The sequence below is a fragment of the Schistocerca americana genome, chromosome 8 (genome assembly GCF_021461395.2).
Source record: "Schistocerca americana isolate TAMUIC-IGC-003095 chromosome 8, iqSchAmer2.1, whole genome shotgun sequence".
NCBI classification, from domain to species: domain Eukaryota; kingdom Metazoa; phylum Arthropoda; class Insecta; order Orthoptera; family Acrididae; genus Schistocerca; species Schistocerca americana.
The window spans coordinates 326,953,693-326,978,073 of NC_060126.1; the positions used below are offsets into that span (position 1 = coordinate 326,953,693).

General features: G+C 40.9%; 1 protein-coding gene across 1 annotated transcript in view; it reads right to left on the bottom strand.

The window, feature by feature from the left end:
* LOC124545499 (odorant receptor Or2-like) overlaps window positions 1–21,160 on the bottom strand; it is a 104,697-nt gene extending 83,537 nt beyond the window's left edge. The window contains exon 1 of the mRNA XM_047124443.1: window positions 20,274–21,160. Coding sequence (XP_046980399.1) covers window positions 20,274–21,073 — 800 coding nt within the window. The 5' untranslated portion in view covers window positions 21,074–21,160. The remainder of the gene's footprint in view (window positions 1–20,273) is intronic.
* Between the last annotated feature and the right edge of the window lie 3,221 nt (window positions 21,161–24,381).

Genomic DNA, 24,381 nt, shown 5'->3' on the forward strand with positions numbered 1-24,381 from the left:
AAATCTCATTCTGGAAACATCCCCCAGGCTGTGGCTAAGCCATGTCTCCGCAGTATCCTTTCTTTCAGGAGTGCTAGTTCTGCAAAGTTCGCAGGAGAGCTTCTGTAAAGTTTGGAAGGTAGGAAACGAGATACTGGCAGAAGTATTTAACCTCCTAAAGCATCGCTCAATGATATCACACGCTCATCCATGTCCTTCGAAAACATGATAGTATTGTAAAAGCAAACCATACATTGTAATAGCTTTAAACCCGTCAGCATCCCTTCGAGTATTTTTTAACCACGGTGGAGTTTACAGTTTTTGTTCAATCTCCTGGCACCACTTCCAGTTAACGGTAACCAGTTTTTAGCTGTAATGTAGAAAAGTACTGACACCACTATAAATTATCTTAAGTTTCTGTAACGTATCATTCGTTACCATTCTGTTATTTAAGTTTTGACAGTCACAAAATTCATAATTTCTTAACACATTCAATAATTTCTTCAGTACGACAACAACAACTGCTGCCCAGGATCAGTACTTTCCTCAGTAACGCCATCTTTCTGTGACTGGTTTATAAATTCTTTCATAATAAGCTGTAACTGATACTTCCTGGTGCAGTGTTGCTTTATCTCAAGTCAGAATCCCACGCTGTGTTATGGGTTCTGTTGGCAATGGTCCATAAAGATTGAGCGCTCCTGAAATTCTAACAATTTCTCCACATCTACCCATTCTGCTCCTTTCACATGCTCCACTTTTAAATGTAATGCAGCTGTTCTGGCAGCCTTTTTATTGCTATGGTATGCAATTTACCTGTCTGTATCATCTTCATTTAGAACATCTGAATTGTTGACTAAAATTCATTTGGCCAAACTTACCCCGGCAGCCCCGAAATTATCGACACTGAAAAACCCTCTCGCCATCCATTGCATGTACACATAAAACACTCCTACGTATAAATCATTGTGATGGATCCAATACCTCATTTTCCTGTAGTGGGTTTAACACAAACAACATGTTCATGGGTAGATCTGTTTACACACACAAAGCAATTACCTGATGGTTTGCGGCACTTTTTCATGACTATTAGTAATTTTGGCTACCTTTTAATCGATTTACTCTTCATGGTACATTAATCTTGTGATTTTTGATCACTGGCGACAATTTATCCCAGCGTGAACAATGTTCCCTTCAGTTCCCCCATGTGTCACTGAAGATCAGTATTTTAACAAGACAACTGATCAGGAAATCCAAAACTATGATTGCACAGTACCGATTACCTATATGAAGCGACAATAATGCTGAACCTAGCGACCCCACACCACCATTTCTATATAGCGTTACCTGTAAAATGGAGGGTTCAAATACCTGTCACCCAAGAGATGGAGACGAGTCCCTGACAAAGGCACATGTGTGCCCAATCAAAATATTTGTTTCTTAACACCCACAGCACTCCACCTTTACATACGTTTTTGTAGCATAGATGTTCACAGGGCGGATTATGAGTTCCCTATGGTGTTTAATAGATGACTATAGAATGTCTGCGTGCACCGACATTAGCATATCGGTTAGAAGCCCCCTTAAAAACCATTCAGTGTGCTATGCTCCATCTGTTGGAGAATAATTTTGTGTGCTTTGAGACTCTCTGTTAACTCAAACGTTTTCAATCCATGTTAAATGTGTAGATATTTTCTACGTTGAATGTCTTTGACAATCAGTTAAAAGTAAATGAAGTAATGAATATTGTTTAAAGAAAACAAAAACATAATAATAATTGTTTACTGTAATTTTGACAATTGCAATATTCACGGCTTATTTGAAAACTCATATTAACTTTGGTAAAGCAGATCAGAGAGTCGAGAATCCACTTCGGGTTTTCAGACCGTAGTTGTGTGAAGTAGCGATGAAGGGACAGAAAGAAACGAATACATAGCAGTCGCAGGCAGTGTAGATGTGTGCCATGTTTGACTATGTAATAATGCTGTGAGTGCTAAAATAGTGCTCATTCGAGTGAAAATTAGTGTGTAAGTGGCCTCTGTGTCGTAAAATCATCTCCAGAAATTGCGGTTTATGGAAAGCAGGAATACCAGATATTAATCTAAGATGGAATTTGGAGCCAGCACACCGTGATAGTAATAACTTTACTCCATCTCATTGCAGATTTGAAAAGCCTTGCTACTTGTCACTCTCCAATTTTCAGCTACAGCACCACGACAACTACGACATACAAGGCAAGACTTTTGTTAATTCTAAGTAATCGGAAGTGTAATGGTTGCTACAGTTACAATCTTAATATACAATTATTGAACAGAGTCAATTTTTTGACGTCTCTGTTAAATTCATTATCCTAAAGTAACAAACTGAATCCTGATTTCCTTGTCTCTGAGACTAAATAAATTTTAGTAAATCTAAACGGTCAAATGATTGTATGGAAGAATTTCGGAATTACGAGAGTGCTAGTTTGTCGCAGGTATATTTAGCTGGAAAATACAGTTTTAAATTTATTTACTTGGATTTTAAATTATCTGGTCACATTGGTAATTCACTTAATGCTTCCGATGTTGAGAGATCTTTCAATTAATTTTCAGTTATTCAGTTTTCATTAACATATAAAAGCAAATTTTAAATTTGGTACCCATTGGGGTGAATCATGGACTCATGATTCCAAGTAGTTGTAATAAAGTAAATTCATTTTCGTGGGGTTAAATAATACCGGTCTAAAGAGCGCTAGTGTGATGAGGATAAAACAACAGGGTTGGTAGTGCAGAGCATTCAGTGTAGTATCCTCTATTGTGTGCCGAAATTATTGCAGACTGAACCCAGTTGTCCTCATCACGCTTTAGAGAGAAAACTAGTTGCCAAAAGATGGTTGATATTGCGTTAGGCTGCACATGGTTAAGCAAATAAGTATATATTCCTAGGGCCAGCAAAAATAGTGATAGTTGTATAGTATAGATTAAATGCTAATGCTCATCTGAGTGAACAAGAGCGTCAGTTTTCTGGGAAGAGAAACAGCGTGCTTAGTGAGATCGATTTTTGCGTGGCGGTCGCTGGGTTATGGACAATGCTGTCGTAAAACGAAGTGATAACAGCTTGTGTTTTTTCACAGCTCCGTAGACGTCGAAGTATTTTCTTTCTTAAACTTACTTTATCATTCTGTACCGTATTAAATATCACAGAGAGTAAACACAGCTATTACAATAGAAATATATTCCGTGGTATGAAAACGTTCAATTACACATGATTCTTGTACTTTAAATTTAAAAGACGGATCGGTACACTTGGAATCGATGGGTTCGGTTACACCTTCCTTAGCTGCTCGAATGTAAGGATGTTTTGTGAACCTTCATGACACCTAAGAAAGGCTTTTGCTTCCCTTATCATGCACAGTTCGGTCCATTGTAATAGCTGACCATCCATCCAGAACGTCAGCCTTCTGGCTTCCCCTGAGTCATGTGTAAATTTACCTGTCAGAAAGCATTACCATAATCACCAAAAATCCCATCTTATATCACTGTCTGTGTCAAACTACAAACTGATTCGTGTTATCCTCCTATCTCAAGTTAGAAAATCGACAAAGTATTTTACATGCTACTGACTGAAAAGCTGAAAGAGTAGCACTTTCCCTAAGAAAAAAGCACAGCCTTTCTCCTGGTTTGATTCAATTTATGTGTATACATAGTACAACCATTACTAAGGGTATTTGATTATTTATTTTTATTAATATTACAAATTCGGTTTGTTTTTATTGGTGTATTTCTGTGTTTTAGCGAACAGCACCAACTTTTTCCCAACTGGTTTGTTTCCTTTTGCTCTCTGTAACTTTTTGGGTCTGCCTTACCGTAATTGCCAAAGGGGCCAATATGTTGGCGTAACTAAACTCGTTCTCTTATTTTTGTGTGGGTATATGAGCCCATGAACGAATATCGGTTTTTCTTCTGCAGGGACCGTTGAGCAAAAGTGATGGCTAATCTGACCATTCATTTAAACCGAGCGAGGTGGCGCAGTGGTTAGCAAACTGAACTCGCTTTCGGGAAGACAACGGTTCAATCCCGCGTCCGGCTATCCTGATTTAGATTTTCCGTGATTTCCTGAAGTCGCTCCAGGCCAGTGACTGGATGGTTCGCCTTCCTTCTCTAATCCGATGAGACCGATAACGGTGTTCGGAGTGCTGTAGCGCATGCTTTACACATCGTAGGACCCTGAAACACCTTAGGTATGTATGTTAATCGGTCCACTCGCAGGGTATGCTTTCAAAAATCATAGTTCCACTTTCTGCAGTAAGGTGAAACTATGTCGCAGTAAGCGGTCAGCATGTGAAATGTTTTTGATTTGACATCAGTATCTATTTTTCGGTTGGCAATGTGCGTCCTTATGAACTGACTGTTGGTGTAAAGAGTTAAAAAGTTTTCCGTATGAAACACGATGGCTATTCAGCGGTGCTCTACTGGTATATCGTCGACAGAAACAGCTGCGAAGAGGCCTCATTCCCATAAACGGGCTAAAGAATGTAATCAAGAGATTTGAAGAAACAGGTGAATTAGGTGGTGCAGCAGGTAGAGGGAGGCGGCCAATTCCCTTGGCACTTGTCGGTGAAGTTGCTGTAGCTACAGCCGACTGTTCATAGTGTATCAAATTCTGCAACCAATGTTCGAGCTGGGAATTGTCTCTGCCCGGGTAAACAATTCAAAAGATTCTGAGACGCTTTCTATAATGGTAGCCCTACAAGATTCAGAACGTGCAGCAGACGAACATCCAATATATACTACAGTGCCGTGACTTTACGCTTTGTTCCGTGGCATGCGAAGAAATGGACGACAGGTGCTTGGGAAATGTTCTATGGATGAAAGAGGCACATTTTACTCCACATGACGCCTTGAATGCACAGAAATGTCACATGTGGGGTTCTACTCCACCACATGTTGTGCAGAAAAATCCACGGCACTCAGCTTATGTGAGTGTGCGCTGCCATTTCGTAAACACTTTTATTCTTATCATCAAGGACAAGACATTTCGAGGACCTCTTCGGTGTGCGGTGGCATCTGCGTGTTATAGGGACCTCCTTCTGCTAGGCATCATTCAAGATTTCCAAGAATGCACACGACTATTGTCATGCAAGATGTGGTGACACCTCATGTTGCTTTCTATGTGAATGACTTGCACAGTGAAAACTTTGGTAACGACTGCATCTTATCTACGCAATTTAAATACACGTGGCTTCTGGTTGTGGAGATATTTGAAAGATGGTGTCTGTCAGTGATGTGTCTGCATTATTCCTCACCTGATATATAGCATACGACGACATATCACTGTGATTACACAGGATATGCAGCGAGCAACTCTGGCCCGTGAAGTGTTATGGATGCAGCATGTTGTCAGGACATCGTATTGAAAACATGATTCAAAATCTGACCATACCCTAATAAACATGTCAGACCACCATTATCATGTGCTTGATCGTTGCTCCCATTTTTCTGCACCCACACTACATTCTGACTGATTACAGTGTCATATATTCATATGGTGGCAGAAAATGGAACTAGTATTTTTTCATCATGCACCGATTATAGGTCGTATCTGCAATGTTTCAGCATCCTCACAGCAGCACTCAGAACACCATCACTGGGTAGTTATTCTTTATTCAATTAGCCCATCTCTTTCTTTCCCCTATCATTATCCTTCTCATCCTTCACCCCCTCTATATCCATCTGTTCTTCCCGTCGCCCCCACTCTGCATCTCCGACTCCCGGCCCTGGCCCTGTAAGTCTCCGCCTCTTTCCTTTCTCTCTCCATCAGGTCCTTTCTCTCCTGTCTCCCCATCTCCACTTCTTCCATTTCTCTGTCCATTTCTTCCTCTCCCTCTCTCTGTTCATCTCCTCCTCCTCCTCCTCTCTGTCTCTTTCTTCTCTCCCTCTACCTGTCTCTTCATTTGCCATTCTCTGTCCACCTCTCTTGTCGCTGTCTATTTGCGCCTCTGTCTGTCTGCCTATCTTGGGACTGTGATGGTTGTATGTTACATTTGTCACTTTCTCTTCTAGATTGCTTAGAATATTATTAAACCACAGGTTTAAAGATACTTTCCTGTGTCTAGTTATCGACTGCTATCAACATAGTTAGATTTTGTCACAGTCTGTAAGGTGTTTAGGCCAATGACCTTGCTGCAGTAGTTACACTAGTTCCCATCAGATTACCAAAGTTAAGCATGTCAGGTTTGGCTAATACCTGGATCGGTGACCGTCAGGATCTGCCAAGTGGTGTTGGCAAATCGTGTGAATTCTGCCCTTATGAGGAAAACTGAGGAACTACCTTACTGAGAAGCACTGGCTCCAGTCACAAAACTGGACAGTGGTTATTAGAGTGGTGTGCGGGCCATACGCCCCTCCGTATCTGCACCCAGCGATGCCTTTGTACTGAGGATGACGTGGCAGTTGGTCGGTACAGTTGGACCTCCATGGCCTGTTTCTACGGAGTTTGTTTTGTAACGTGTTTAAAAGGACTCTGCACCCAACCCAGCTGGCCCATATGTCACAGCTAACATCAGAATGAACGATAGGCATCATGTCTGAAGAGAAACAGAGTGTGCGTGAGTCTAGTGTGGTGTTACATCTTTACAATATGATGGCATGGTTCTCTGTTTTAGGCACAATGGTATCGTGAGCTGCAGTTTGGTTGCTTCCAGCATTAGCACATGTGGGATGCAAGTTTGTGAATTGTACGCAGAGATAGGGTAGTTTACACGAATTTATTTGCTTGATTCGCGTTCCGAGCTTTGAAGTAGATAATTTCATTGAATCTTTCATGACACTAAGGCCTGTCATCCATGTGAGGCTACAGAGTTTATGCCTTTGTGAAGAAAGCATTTTTAGAAGTACGGTGCAGAAACTGTCTGCTTTTAATCCATGCAAATAGCAGAGAATTTGAAGTCTTTACACTCCCTATCACTGGAATTTATACAATGTCTTGAGGCTCGTATAAATGTCATTTTTTCGCTTGTTTAATTCTTGTGTGCAACGTGTTTCTGAGCGCTAATATTGTGTGTGATATCGTGGCTTAACTACCTTCTGCAATTACTACACTTCTTTTGAAATATTTTCTATGTATATTATTTTTCCTCGTCGTCGCTTTCCTATGCACATGAGCCTACATGCAGCTACGCTTAGATCTCAGAGTAATATCACTCGATGTAGGGAGCACACATTTACCTTTACAAAAGTTGTATATTTTAAAAAGGCGTGTCTACAGTTAGAGTAAATTCATGAACCAATCACAATGGACATCATACGCCGTCTTCTTTGTATCTGATTATCTGGACAAAGTGTAGGAAACGTAGTTTGTTGCGGCTGGCAGAGTCACGGTTCTTCATCCTGTGTAAAGGATACTTACTTGGCGTCTTATATTTGTGAGCTATGATACCACTTTGGGCACACATGCACATTCCACGCCTTGCAACAGTAAGGACCATGGCTTATGTAATTTTTCTTACACAGTCTTATTTTAGTGACACCTATACTATGCAATCCACCTTGTGTAGCATTTCAGTGAAGTACAAAACAGACAGAGATGAAATTTACTGACATAAACATTGTTTTATTGAATTGCAAAATATTGTCAATCGTGAGTGTGCGTGTGTGTGTGTGTGTGTGTGTGTGTGTGTGTGTGTGTGTGTGTGTGTGTGTGTGTATGTGTGTGTGTGTATTTCGTTGATAAGGCAAAATTTTTACTGACGAGGCAGAATTTTTGCTGCCGTAACTGTTTACCAGGTCACCGTTGCCTCAGAATATTGCCCCTGCATCTAGGATATATGCATGCATTTAAAGCTATGACCCATGCGGTGCCGCTAGGTGGCCCTGGTCCGTCGTAACGATACTAAAGTGTATTTTGCGTCTTTTAGCTTTTTTTTAGTTCAGTTGCTAACAGAAACTGCAAATCAACGCAACGATTACTCTAGTAATCGTGACTAATAAGTAATTATTATAAATGTATTCCGCTTCTATGAACGTCGACAGAAATTGAGTAAACATACAAACGAATAAATATGTGTAGGCCGGCCGTTGTGGCCGAGCGGTTCTAGGTGCTTCAGTCCGGAGCCACGCTGCTGCTACGGTCGCAGGTTCGGAATCCTGCCTCGGGCATGGGTGTGTGTGCTGTCCTGAGGTTAGTTAGGTTTAAGTAGTTCTAAGTGTAGGGGACTGATGACCTCAGATGTTAAGTCCTATAATGCTCAGTGCCATTTGAACCATTTTTTTTAAATATGTGTAAACACACCCTCGCTTGAAGCCAAATAACAGGTGGTATTAGATGCTTCTGTTACGAACGCTGTCTGTTCCATTAGCAATATTACTTTTAGTGCCTGTTGTAACTCCAGGTCTCGAGGTTGATTTAATTTGCATTAATTCTCTTATTAACTCTGAAATGTTTCACGAAGTTAGTGAACTTTTTTATTTTTATGCTTTTCAGTCTCTACTCTTAGTGGCAGAATGGGCTATTTGATATCCAGTCCCTTACAGAACACACGTTCTTTTCAGCCAAATACCAAGCGATCTGATACTGGGGCAGGCGTTTCCGAAAGGGGAATACTTTAGGTCTGTTTTGATGTACTTGCGGAATACACTGCTGCTGTTACGATAATCACCAGATAGTGAAGTAGATCTACATAGAATACTGGGTACTTTCTTCTGGATTTCAAGATCATCCCTCATCCATATCTACCATGGTTGGTCGCCTCCTGGCTGAACTAAGGGCATAATATCTCGACAATCACACCTTCAATTTGGCACTGTCTGCTCTAGATTCCTTCTGCATTTCACAGAAAAAACTTCGTACTCTGGAGTAAGTACCTTCAGCGTTAGAATATTGTGATGAGTTTTTCTGGGTTACCGGGTCAGAACTCTTGTTGAGATTTTTTGTATCAACTCTTCAACTTAGTGTAGGCCAAACTGAAAACTCTCGTGACTGAGTACAACTATGGTACATGTTTGGAATGGAACACAGGGAAATCTCATGTCTCTGTTCTTGCCGGTGCTCAGCGTGAGCTTGTAGCTAGGTCCCCACTCCGCACACAGTGTTACACAGTTTTGTACCTACGTCAAGTACACAGCTGTAACGTATCACAAGAGTTCAACAAAACGTTTACTCTTGCAGAAAGTTTCGACAGCTATTGTTAAATGTTTTATACTCATCTTGGTATAGGGGAAAAGAAACTTAATTTACCTAATTTTTTAGAGTAGGTAAATATGAATTTTGAGAATTTTTATTTATTCCAATGCATAGACCAAAATGGAACACAGCAGTGTGATACGCGAAGTAATTAGTAAATGTTTCCATTTAGGTTTCAATGACGCAGAAAGATTCGTCATACTGGTCTCATGTGAGGACGACATTACTATTGAATTAAAATTAAGAGCGTATTTAATCACAATACAGACAGGAGTGACCTTATTCTTCGTTATCCACACATTCGGTGGATCTATATGTTTGTAGGTAAAGCCTATTTCCTTCGAAAAGGTCACAGTAATTTTCTCGGGTTTTTCTTTCATCACTTTCAAATACAGAGAGTTTTATAAACCTATTGTGGGAGCCATTGCAAAAGGCACCGGAAAAATCACTATCTCGAAGTTATTATTGAAATAATATATAATATATAAATAATATGTTTTGTAGTTTCACACGTATGCCAGTTTTACTCTTGGAAAACAGACCAAGAGATAGCCGAAGACCAAGCTGTATTTTGTAACGGAAGAGAGACCAGGGATCAAACTGCCAACATCAGATGGATTACGGAGAAGGCAAGAGGATTAGAGAGATACGTGTGTTTCTCCTTTATTTCTTATGCTAAAGTCTTTGACAGTGGCGACCACAGTAATTTACGGGAAGCAGCCAGAAAAACTGGAGTGCCCAATCATGTTATTGTCTCGTATCGAATTAATACTCTGACCAAGGAGCCACGGTGAGTACCATATATGGAACAACTAAATGGGTCAAGATTCAGAAAGCGGTACAGTAAGACTGCATACTGTCACCTTACGTATTCAATCTGTATGCAGAATACATTATGACGAATCCCGTATTAGACGAAGGAGAAACCAGAACGACTAGGATAGATGTAAATGATCTTAAATATCCAGTTGATAACATACCAGCGGCAGATAATGAGAAAGAGTTAAGAATGCTCTTACTGGAGGTCTAATGCGAATGCCAAGAATACGGAAATAATGACAAATACACTATCACTACATGCCATGTAGGAAGAGGAACAATGGAGGTTGTTTCTATGTTCATTTGTCATGGCTCCTTGATTTCTGCTAATTGTGACTGCAGCTACGAAATCGACAGCCCACTCCTCCAGCCACTTTACTGATAACTGCAACTGATGACAAGTTCTTGTTGCTGTACGGGAGGAGAAAGAGAAAACTGCAAAATCATCCCCAGTTAAGGAGCACTGTAGAGGACTCCATAATGTAGATTTGATACTGTTTATGGCTGCGCCAAAGAGGGTATCACTTAGAACACTGCACTCAGGGACACCATTCTTCTGCTCCTGCCTTTAAAGACTCTGTGTGGTAAAAGTTTGAACATAGGTGCTAAGGTGCAGTGACCGTGTCAGAATTACATTAGAACAAATAAGCCCTCGGTCACAAATATTAAGTCAAAATTGACCAGGTTTCGACGCTACTGTGAGCGTCGTCTTCAGAATTAGACTAACTGTTCTAAAACATATTAGGTATACAGTACATTAATAAAATTAAAGTTTGTACTGACTGCATCTTTTCCAGTCAGTACAAACCATAATTTTATTTTTGTATTATATACCTAATATGTTTTAGAACAGTTAGTCTAATTCTGAAGACGACGCTCAGAGTAGCGTCGAAACCTGGTCAATATTGACTTAATATTTGTGACCGAGGGCTTATTTGTTCTAATATAACTCTGTGTGGTCTATGGGCCTCAATTTTCGCTCCCGATTGTTGTGATTACCACACCTGAAGGACACGAAGGTGAGGCCCAGAAGGCACTGAACACTTTGAAAAGTCTTTGACCACAGGTCTTGGGGAGAGGACAGGGCGCGACCGCTCCAATTTTACAGGGCTTTCGGGCGATCGCGGCTTGCTATGGCTGTACAGCGTATGGGTGGGCGAGACCTTCTCAATTGGAGAGAATTGACGTTGTACACCATGGGTGGACCAGACTGACCACAAGCGCAAACAAGACCAAACCCCCTACCCAGTCTCTGCGCTGAGGTTGGTGAACTGCCACTTACCATCCGACCGTAACCCCTCATGGTGCATCATGCGCGTACGTTTCTCTCTACTCCCAATTCACAAGAGTTATCGTTACTCGTTAAGCTATGGAACACCTCATTACCAGCTGTCCATGGGCAATGAGGCCGTTTGGAGTCCGCACGAAATGTATGTTGGAGTCCATTGGTGCAGGGCACTTATGGGTTCAAATCCGGGTTCTTAAACGACTGCCACCCTGTTTACTGCAGAAGCACAGAGTAATTTTACATTTAGTACAGTACAGGAGAGCTAGCAGTTCTCCTATTTTTAATGTGATATTTTCAGACATTTTAAATTAGCACGAAAATTATGTAACTGTATTCATGAATAGATATAAACAGATGCATTCCGTTGGCTACTCTGTTGGTTCCCCAGATCGTATCCTCAAGATATGGTCAGCTCCAGAGTCCGCCATCTTGAGGGCACTGGAGCAGATGAGATGCGCCCCGCCTGCTTAACTACTGGTCTGTTCCGACTCTCCGAGTGGCCGTCAGAGTCTGCAACGTTTGCATCCAGCCGATAAAGTCCTCCAGGGTATCCAGGACGCCCTTTTACACTTACAAATGATGGGGAAGGACGTATCTTACTGTTGACAGCCAAGACACATAGGTACTGCGAGGAACGCAAGGGCGGATGTACTAGCCAATGAGGTGTGTCGTGATCCTCAATTAGTTCAGTATGCCATCCCCATGCATTCTATCTTCTTGCTGCTGAGGTACAGAGTCGTACGTCGACGGGTAGATGAGTGGCTGGAAGTGAAAGAATATACGCTGCGTCTAGTAAAGCCCACAACGTCGTCGTGATGCACCTTCTTCCAGTTACGCAGACGTGACGAGATCCTCCTTGCTCTTCTTCGCATTGGCCAAATCCCTAAGACGCATGGCTTCCTGTTGTGGCGAGATAACCCACCAGTGTGTGGTACTCGTGGCGTATAGATCAGAATCCTCAACATTTTAGACTGTGATTTTCAGGCCAGAGGACAGCGGCAGATATGCCGACGTATCTGTTCTCTATTTTAAGTGACGCTCTAACGAATTGGGTGAGAGTTTAGCGTTTTGTGATGTGTCCAACTTGTTTCCTAAAATCTTAGGGAGACGTGTTAAAAGGATGATCGCCAACCTATGTTTTTTTTTGTTTTTAATACATAAGAGGTCATCCAGTCACATTCCTCTTTGTCTTTCTTTTAGCTCATCTGCCCGTTTACTTATGGTTTAATGTCAGATTTAGCAGCTTTCATCCTTTCTTTGTTGTCTTCAAGCATGTGAGATAGAGTGATCGTGTGCGTTAACACAAGTGAGTTGGGAGTGAGTCAGTGTCATTTTATAGGTTTCCTCCTCACAGAGTGATAACAATTTTAGCTATTTTATGCACATTTGTTTCTTTTAATATGTGTAAGACCGCCTGTAAGCTGCACATTAACCCCCCCCGCCAAACACACACACAGTCTTGAAACTTTTACGCTACTGCTAGCTTATGTTTTCAAATGGTTCAAATGGCTCTGAGCACTATGGGACTCAACTGCTAAGGTCATTAGTCCCCTAGAACCTAGAACTAGTTAAACCTAACTAACCTAAGGACATCACAAACATCCATGCCCGAGGCAGGATTCGAACCTGCGACCGTAGCCGTCTTGCGGTTCCAGACTGCAGCGCCTTTAACCGCACGGCCACTTCGGCCGGCCTTATGTTTTCAAAAATATTTTTACCGTATGTCTTAAAACATGTTATTTACATTATTTCACCTCGATTAGGATGGGGTGCCCTACTGATAATTACATGAGCAGATTATTGGCATCTTATTGCCAGCAACATCATCTTATTGTTCATTCTTCATGCAGACATGCTGTAGCAATCAACAGGTTCATTGCTAGTTATGATGATAAAACTGAATAATCTTACAAACTGGACGTGAATACAGTTGGTTAGCGATAGTCTCTAACAGTGCCCAATTTTGTGTGGCGTTTTTCCTGAGAGTGTTGAAACTCTTAACATGAAAAACATTCTGAAGTATGGTACCTGATCGAAGAAGATACCTTTAGAGTATTCATAGTTTCCTGTCAGATTTATTCTCCTCTCGTCAAAAAAATCCACCACCATCTGATAGTAACAAATCAAAAAAAACGCAAGGATGTACCTTAATTGACTATAGAAATCTAAAGCAATAATTTCACTGTAAATTGATATTACAAGATATTCTGAGCATTTTAACCATTGGATGAACCCCTTCGATGAAACCATATATTGAGATGAATGCAGAAGAATGTATCCATGAAAGCAATCTTTTGAGAAAGAAACCTCTTACATCTACTGATAAATAATTTTGTGTTCGGTAAAACAATGGAAAATGTCCGAAATATGAAAGACACATAACTAGAGACATCCTGGCAAGATAGATATTAAGATGCGACTCTGAATGCAAGACAGAATTTCAAACGCAATGTCGTAAAAACATTAGGTTGTTGTTGTATTAACATTGTTTATGATAGCTATAGGAATGCCTAATTTAGCAGTTTCTTGGATGGTGCTTTCAGATTTCCATTAGTGGTATTTGTATTTCAAAAATGTTAGAATGTGAAGCACAAACACAGCTGGAGTAATATATCATGTAACTACCCCATATATTTATGATCTTATTTAAAGTGAAGGGCATAGTTGCTTTGACTTTTCAGCTTTCCGTAATAACGTTATTATTGTCCCAAGTGCCAACAGAAAGTAACTTAATTCAATTACAGCTGATTTATCAGTACAGACTGTGATAGAATTCGTAGGACTGAAAACAAAATTGTATGCTCCCGAATCTGAAGCACAAAACATAGTGCATAGAACAAAAGATGTGAAATGCTCATCCACAAAAGAACTATGCATTGTTGATTACTGGGAATATGGGTTAAACTCTGATATCAAAGCTACTGTACAGAAAGTTATTCATCAAACTGCCATGTAGTTTCTGCTGTTAAACACCACAAACTGGCTTTACAGCACAAGATGTTAAACTTTCATAGTTCTAGAAGAAGTTGCTATTGTAGCTTTGGGTAGCAACTTCCTGAAAACAAATAACTGGTTTTGTTGCGTATGTGTGAAACTACTCTGACGGAAAAAAAATCACAGCACCAAGGAAGAGTTGTGCGCCATAAGCGAAAGTTGGCAGGCGCGTTCGTGCATCTGAAACACTACATGTATTAGAATTTTGCGCCAGTCGCGTAACAGTGGCACTGGTAACGCCACTATAAGGATGATGATCAGGTTTGCTTTAAATACACTATGTAACGGTAGTGAGCGTTAAGTTGCATTCGAGATTCGAGGCGGTGAGTTGTTGTTAGTCAAGAAAACCTTTAAGGCGACAAAGACGCCGTTATCAACAACTTACTGAGATTGAACGAGATCCTGTAATAGAACTACAAGAGCCTGGATGCTCCTTCTGTGGTATTGCAGAAAGAAAGACTTAGCTGGAATGTAGCCACTATACCCGACTGCAGGCAGTGCTGGTCATGAGAATTTACGGCTGCAAGAAGACGGGGCTCCAGAGGGCCACGCGGCAGGATCGAGAGGGAAGACCATCGTGTTCGGCATATGCCTATGATGTATCATACTGCATTTGCAGCAGCAATTTAAGCAGGTCTTGGCACCGCAGTGACACAACGAACTATTGCAAACTGTTTATTTCGAGGACAGCTCCAAGCTAGATGCCTTGTTGTGCGCACTCGTGCACTCCACTGACCCCAAATTGCCGTTTTCTGATACTTCAGTCAATTCAGTGGAGTCAAGCGAGAGACCAGTGGAGGGCAGGGTGGAAGTGCGTTGTGTATTCTGATGAAAGCTGGTTCTGCCTCGGTGCCAGTGATGGCAGCTTGTTGGTTAAAGTAATCCAATGGAGGGCCTGCAATCAACCTGTCTGTGTGCTAGACACACAGAACCGACTGCTGGCGTTATGGCCTAGAGTGTGGTCTCTTATGAGAGCAGCAGCACTCTCGTGGCTATCCCACACACTCTGGCTGGAAATTTGTACGTCAGTTTGGTTGATTCGACCCGTTGCGCTGCCATTAATGAGCCGAATTCCAGGGGGTGTTTTGCAACATGACAACGCTCACCCACATACCCCTGTTGTAACCCAACATGTTGTACAGTATGTCGGCGTGTTGCCTTGGCCGGTTCGATCACCAAATCTGTCTCCAATGGAGCATAGAGGGCACCATCGGACGATTACTGCAGTCTCATCCACAAGCAGCATTAACCGTTCCTGTACTGACCGACCATGAAACTCCATCCAATAAACTGTCGCACGGCACATGTACAACACAATTCTTGCCCGTTTTCATGCTTCCATTCAACATTGTAGTACTTACAGCGGTTATTGATATACCACCTTCTCGCATTTGCAATGGCTTATCTCCACTTACATTAAAATTTGATCTTGCAATGCTAATCATTTATATATATGACCTAGACAAAATTGCTCTAGATTACTTATTTTTTGTAACTGAAATTTTTTCCGCCACAGTATAAAACAGTATCTGTAACTGATTTTAGAGCTTGTATGAAAACATAACGAAACAGTGAATTATAGTGCAAAAACTGAAAAAAAACATAAAACGCATATAACTTTATTTATTTCATCTGAAAGTTTCTTTAGTTAACTTCAATATGGTCCATCAATCTGACACAGACGCATCATTCGGAAACAAAGGAGCTAACATTTGTGAAATGATACTACACAAACAATTAAAGGTTTACTTTTTATGACACTGAAACTGATGAAAGAATAAATTATAAAAGATAATAAGGCAATGAAATTTTGTTGATGAGGTAGTATTTTACGTTTAAATCAGGCTCGAAAAGTCATTTAGTTATGTACAAATAAAACCGAGAGGATAAAATTCTCTCATGAGGCAATACGGTACTGGACATTTTCTTGTGAACTGTAAAACATAGGTAGATGAAATTTAATGATTAAGCAGAATGTTAGGTACAGTATCTAGCGTAATTGTGCGCTCAAACGAAAAAACTACAAACAACGAAACTCGTCTAGGTTGAAGGCGGAAACCAGATGGCGCTATGGTTGGCCCGCTAGATGGCGCTACCATAGGTCAAAAGGATATCAACTGCGTTTTTTTAAATAGGAACCCCATTTTATATTACATATTCGTGTAGTACGTAAAGAAATATGATATTTCAGTTGGACCACTTTTTTCGCTTTGTGATAGATGGCACTGTAATAGTCACAAACGTATAAGTACGTGGTATCAGGTAACATTCCGGCAGTGCTGAAGGTATTTGCTTCGTGATACATTACCCGTGTTAAAATGGACCGTTTACCAATTGCGGAAAAGGTCGATATCGTGTTGATGTATGGCTATTGTGATCAAAATTCCCAACGGGCGTGTGCTATGTATGCTGCTCGGTATCCTGGATGATTTCATCCAAGTGTCCGGATCGTTCGCAGGATAGTTACGTTATTTAAGGAAACAGGAAGTGTTCAGCCACATGTGAATGAGAAACGCCAACCCCGACCTGCAACAAATGATGATTCCCAAATAGGTATTTTAGCTACTGTCGCGGCTAATCCGCACATCAGTAGTGGACAAATTGCGTGAGAATTGGGAATCTCAAAAACGTCGGTGTTGAGAATGCTATATAAACATCTATTGCACCCATACCATATTTCTATGCACAAGGGATTGCATGGCGACGACATTGAACGTCGTGTACAGTTCTCTCACTGGGCACAAGAGAAATTACAGGACGATGACAGATTTTTTGCACGCGTTCTATTTAGCGACGAAGGGTCATTCACGAACAGCGGTAACGTAAACCAGCATAATATGCACTATTGGGCAACGGAAAATCCAGAGTCCTTGTTGGGTTAATGTATGGTGCGGCATTATGGAGGAAGGATACTTCCCCCCATTTTATCGATGGCAATGTGAATGGTTGCAATGTATGCTGATTTCCTACGTAATGTTCAACTGAAGTTACTACAAGATGTTTCACTGCATGACAGAATGGCGATGTACTTCCAACATGATGGATGTCCGGCACATAGCTCGCGTGCGGTTGAAGCGGTATTGAATAGCATACTTCATAACAGGTGGATTGGTCGTCGAAGCACGGTCACCGGATCTGACGTCCCCGGATTTCGTTCTGTGGGGAATGTTGAAGGATATTTGCTATCGTGATTCACCGACAACGCCTGGCAACGTGCGTCAGCGCATTGTTAATGCATGTGCGAACATTACGGAAGGCCAAGTACTCGCTGTTGAGAGGAATATCGTTACAAGTATTGCCAAATGCAATGAGGTTGACGGACATCATTTTGAGCATTTATTGCATTAATGTGGTATTTACAGGTAATTACGCTCTAGCAGCATGCGTTGTCAGATATGATAAGTTCGCAATGGTACATGTGTCACATTAGAACAACCGAAATAAAATCTTCAAACGTACCTACGTTCTGTATTTTAATTTAAAAAACCTACGTGTTCCTAACTGTTCGTCTAAAATTGTGAGCCATATGTTTTGGACTATTACAGCGCCTTATATCACAAAGGGAAAAAAGTGGTCCAACTAAAACATTGATATTTCATTATGTACTACACTAATATGTAATAAAATATGGGGGTTCCTATTTTTAAAAAACGCAGTTGATGTTCGTTCGACCTATCGCAGCGCCATCTAGCGGGTCAACCATAGCGCCATCTGGTTTCCGCCTTCAAGCTAGACAAGTTTCCGGCTTTGTATTTTTTTTCGTTTGATGTTTATTTCGTGAGATATTTGGCCCGGTCACGATCAATGGACCACCCTGTATATAGGTGTGTGTGTGTGTGTGTGTGTGTGTGTGTGTGTGTGTGTGTGTGTGTGTGTGCGTGTGTGTGTGTGTGTGTGGTGAGTGTATGTGTCAAGGCTCTGGAATTATATGGGAACCTGGGGCTTAATGCAAAAACAATTTCGTGTGTTGCAAAACACTTTTCTACTCAATAAATTTTTCTGAACGTGTGTATATTTGATAAATAGCACACAAAATTTTAATTTGTTACAACAGTGTTCTAAATCTTGGCATGTATTTCGATAAATAATACAAGCTGTTCCGATACTATTTGAAAATGGCACAGAAATTCAGTTCACTTGGATGATTTCGAAAAGGAACCCTATTTATGCGATTCAGGTGAAACGTAACGGTTTTGCCACGGAAATTCTTTGGAATTGTGAATAACTTTTTGTATTTTCATATATAATTGGATACTTTTTCTCTTGACCCAGTTTGTGTCTCGTAAAATACTGCGCTGCGATTGGGAGAGCAAAAAAATGGCTCTGAGCACTATGGGACTTAACATCTATGGTCATCAGTCCCCTAGAACTCAGAACTACTTAAGACTAACTAACCGAAGGACATCACACAACACCCAGTCATCACGAGGCAGAGAAAATCCCTGACCCCGCCGGGAATCGAACCCGGGAACCCGGGCGTGGGAAGCGAGAAAGCTACCGCACGACCACGAGATGCGGGCGATTGAGAGAGCAAAAGGTGTGTTTGTGTGTACTGAATGCAATAGTTCCAGATGGGCAGAATTTTTGCTGAAGATTCTGGATTTTTGTAGTCATAACTGCGTATCACGTTACAGCTGCAACACTGAAGTCATGCGTTCAAGTTCAGTGATAACATGGGACGGTCGTAGGGTTGAAGTTTGGTCAAACTGTTCGAGTGCCCAAAGATATACTACTAGAGACTTTCAATTAAAGCCAAAATAAATGGGATGAAACAAAAGGAAAAGGTAAGAAACGTATCTACGGAATGATTACTTCCCAGTAACGTGTCGTTTGCAGTTTACAAACATGTGATACATCAGTGGGACTGCTTCACCTTTCTCTACGATAAAATTAAAATAAAAGGGCGGAAATTCGACTATTAGGAGGCGTCGCATCAACCACAAATAACAAACAAAACCTGAAAATGAAAATGAAGTCGTCACTTCGTTATATAGAGTAGCAAACAAAAATAACCTAATGAGGACATGAACTTAGAAACTAAAATGCCAAAATATACAATGTGCATTCACATAATAAGTTACTGTAAAATTACGATACAGGCTGAAGCCGAACTCCACTGGCAAAATTAGGGATCTTGGTTGGGGATGTTTTCTGAGTATTTTGCTATTAGAAACGCTCGGTCATCATTTCAGAGTAATAACATAGCAGTGGTGTATTCGGTTGGTCATCCCAATAACCATGGTTTCTGTGAAAATTCCTTCACAACATTGAAGAAGCCTGTAATATACAATCACCATAAAGTTCAACAGAAAACACAAATTATTGTAACAAAACTCAGACCAAGGAAGTACTTTCTTGTCAAAATGATTTCAAACGGTTCTATCAGTGTACACCATTGCACATTACTAATGCAGATCTGTACTCTTATTTTCCCCAGAATTGACCACCATGAACACTGCAGAGTGTGAAACTGCTGTTAATGTGCGACTAGGACTGTTAGTGAAACAAACCTTGGAGAGAAACCGAGCAACACTGAATTGTAATTTTGACGGCGTAGAGTGAAGTGGTCATTGCTGTTGTCAACAAAAAGTACCGTGAGTGAATGGAACGTATTTGCTTCAAAAGAAGACAAACTGTGCATGTTGTCAGCATTTGCACTCTTGTGCAAACATTTTCATTGCAGTACGATTACGAAAATAAATAGCGATCGAAATCACATGCAACGAAATCATTCTGTAACAAGTCGCAGGAGACCACCTGAACCTTGTACCAAAATACTCAGAAAATGTCCTAGAACATTCACCTAAATTTTGCTTGTGGCGTTCTTCTTCGTTCTTCGTAATAAAAGACGTTGGTTGCTTAACCGTTTAGACATCGCTTACGATAAATTTTTACAATAATAAGGATCACCTTTTACAGTTGCCTGAGGATGACTGCTACCATTTGAAACCGATCGTTTATACGATGAAGATTAACATTCTAGACTATGAAAAGGTTCATGTCATTCACAGGAATTACAAGTTACTGTTCGACGTACCTGAGAAGCTGTTGATGGGTTTCAATACAGAGGCACAAATCTCTGTATAATTTGTATCTGGGACTTTTAACAATGTGCTGCTTGCGACTTAACCCGTCGTCTTGCATCTTCAGACTGGCCACGCGCGAAGCGAGGATCTTCATCTGCGCGGCCACCAGGATCATGATGGACACGAAGAGGCAGTCGATGCCGAAGCTGATCTGCGTCATCCACGATACAGCAATGCACTGTGCGGCGTACGACAGCACGTAATAATTGCTGTTGTTGTCCCAGGGATGCTGCGCTAGGGGCAAGCGACGCTCACCCCAGTTCATGATGAGCGGCATGGGGTACCACGTGACGTACTGGGACACCATGAGCAGTAGCATGGCCGTGGTGAGGCGAACTGCGGTCCTCTTGGAGCGCCACAGCAAGTGACCGAGGACCGGGTCCTCGGAGCAGGGTTCGCTCTGTACCAGCATCAGATCGTCCACTCGTCGGACCAGAGCAAAGTACTGTCCTCTGTGCCACAGGAACAGAGTCGTCTTCACAACGATGCTACCGATGTTGAAAGTACTAATGAGTACCAGCGTCGCTTCCTCCATGTCTCCCCATATGTAGGAGACGTACGTCGAGCCCTCGTTAACGTACCAGATGCCCAGAGCTAGGTTGATGACGCTGTAAACGTGGAATATTCGGTACCTTGACAGCGGCCATGCTCCAAATAAACACAAGTGGCGCATATTCAGCTTCAAGACTGACCGCTCGCTTTCCGACCATGACAAAGGCAGCTCCGTGTCACCCTTTTCTCTACTTTTCATCGCTCCTCTTCCACCTGCAGCTCAGGATACTCCGCCTGAACAGACTTCCGTAACACAGACCGGTGCAGACAGTGGAGCGAAATTTAAACTACTGCAGTCCTTTCAGCTTCTCGATCCATTTACGCTGAACGTCACTTGTATTCATATATATACATGAGTGCAGTAGTAAAAAATTGAGAGGTCGAGACGAATTTCAATTTATCAAGTAATATTTCAGCATTTTGTTGTTGATTTATTCATCTTCCTGAATTAATCCAGTCTGAGTTATGTAACGTAAACAAACGCAGTAAGTCAATAGGGTTTAATAATATAGCTTAAATGAAACATTAAACAGTTCGGTTGATAAGATCACTTAAAAGTCATGTGGCGATGTACGTTGCTCATCCAATCAGAAAATGATTGATAATGACAATACATATATAAATATGTGTCACATTCTGTCAAAAAACCTAGGCGTATGCCACTGTTAACACTTTTTTGGCAGGTAGTAACACTTTGAAATAACAATCTCAGGCCTTTTTAAAAGAGATCATTTTCGCTGTTGACTGTTGAATGTATTTATTTTCACAAATACAATTTCAGTCTTAGGGCCATTCTGAAAGTTTTGCTACGAACAACGACGTGTACTCATGTAATCGTCGTATCTGAGTCTTACAACAATGTTAACAGCCTAAACACAAATCCCGATGAACAACTGTGATTGTACATTGCCTGAGTTCACATGTAAGCAATGCCCAAAGGCAGTGGTTAATTGTGATATCTGTTGAGTACTTAAAATTGCCACAGTTCTCATATACACCAATGTCATGAGCACATAGCGAAGTACTTTTGAAATTTTACGTGTGCTGAAGCGCAGTCCTTTTCTGGACACTACCAGGCTATGAGGTGAAGGTGAAAATTCCAAATGTGAACATAGATACTTTCCACAATAAATGGCGGAACTGATAACCTTTAGAAAGCTCGACGTGGCTAGAAGTAGTATACCATACTTAAGCATGTGTATAATCTGATTTAAATACTCACAAATGCTCACTAAAACAATATTTTACCAGCCAAGTTGTTTGGGTAAAGAAATATTAATGGAAGAATGTTATCACTCAATGAAACATTCAAACGATCATACGTTTCACTCAATAAAAAACAGTGTACCTCGACATGGATTAGCTTGCTCTCTTTGTTACCAATATTACGGTGATGTGTGAACCTACAGGCATAGCAACAGTTTACCTTGTTTCTAATTTTGTAATGTTTTATACAGCGTAACAAACGTATGAACTGTATATGTAACAAATTTTATATTATTTTGTTTAGAATTTGAGACGTCTTTGATAGATAAGCTTGCAGCACACCACATCCTACGAAAAAAAAAAAAAAAAAAAAAAAACTGTCTCGAAGAAATGGCCGTTAAATTATCTTTTGTATGCCTCGGTAAATTAGAAGAAACGTGGGCTTTCAACCAACCAACTGCCAATTGTAGTTGTCTAATTTGTCTGTTTGTCGTTATCCTTCTGTCAGCGGACGCTTGTGATACTGGTAGAAATAAATCACACCAGAAAGACAAAGGAAGGAAGCGAACACGTTCCAGGCACCAGAGTTTTCCACTCTTAGCGAGAGAGTACGAGAAATACCTGTTGCTACGTACACCTTGAAAATAAATCGTATTTCAGACTGAGCATTCACAAGGTGTCAAATTACAAGTTCTCGTGCTTACTGATCCATTATCGACTGCGAACGATGTCCGGTAAATTACTGTGATAAAAGATGTCTAATTGCAACGGTGAAAAATAGCTGGGCATAATTACTTGGGTTGATACTTGTTTTATATCTCATATGCTATATTTTTGTACTGTACATCTCTGTCGAAACCGTTAAAAGACGTAGCTACAAAAATTTTTTGTACTGCGTTTAATCCCCAGTTCGGCAACTGATGCCCAACATATTGTCTACCATGCAACCACATTATTGGCCACTAATACAAAGAGGAGGCTTTACTCGATGTGTCCACGATGGTGTCCAGCATGAGGCTATGGGGCGTAATTCAACTAATTACTCGACGAGCACAGTGCTACAGTGCTAGTGCTGTTGATACGAAGCAGAGTAATGGTAAAGATAAAGAAAGCAAACATTATAGTATACCGATAACAACAGTTGTTGAAATTGACATTTCGTCACAAAGGACCCAAAGGACTTTCGCAGAGTGCAAAAGAAGTGGCAGATAAAATATTAGCGTCCCTGCAAGATCAGTCAGTGGAATGTGTGATATAGTATACGCTCTACTGTGCGGACAGTGTACATGAGGAGTACAAAGATGACGATACGTGCTTAACAACTGAACGTGGTACTGAAGATGGTGTCGAGCCACGTAGTTCATCACACTTGTCGGACAGGGAGCCACAAATCCCGTCTCCAGTGAAACACAGTAAAGGACAATCGTTGTCCAACTATTATCACATGTTTTGTACATTTCCATTAAGCAATGTAGTACGGAATAATTTTCAAGGTTAAAGAAAGTATTGATCGCACAAAAGCGAGCAGTAAGAGTTATATATGATATTTATCCACTGACGTCGCGCAGGTACCTCCTCAAGGAGCTAGAAGTTTTAACTAATCATCATAATACATATTTTCGCTAATGATATTCCTCAAAAAATACCTATCACAATTTGAGAAGAACATTGATGTACATACCACCAACACTAGAGGAAAAAAATGACGTTTCTTACGCCTTGTTAAAGTTGTCAGTGAGTAAGAGACGAGATTAATATTCAGCAATAAGACATTTTGATCAGCTGGCTAATAACATAAAATGTATGACAGGTAGTGAAGCAAGTTTTGAATATAATTTAAAAATCATTTCTCCTGGACAATTCCTCCTATTCCATTGAGGAATTTATGCTTAATAATTGGTAGCTAATAAAAACGAAAGAAATCTTGTTTTTAAACGTAGTTTCATGAGTAAGGGTAAAATGATAATGCGTTCATTAATGTTAGCAGTAACCATGTATACCCATCCTGTAAACTGATTCGTTCCACTTCACTTGGATTAAAGAATTGTTCAAATGTTCTATGGAACATATAATTACCTATCTAACAGTGACGTTATCCGGAACAACGTAGAAGGCCCCAACCAACAACTCCCAGGAATGCAACTTTCCCGCAGAACACGGTATCGGTTGAACCGTGTAAGGACTGGAAGGCAAAAAGTGAATCCATGATGTGCGAGTGGGGGTACCACTGCCAATCGAATGTGTGGTTGTGAAATTGCTGAACAAACATTGCTCCATATAATACAAGATTGCCCGTTGCGT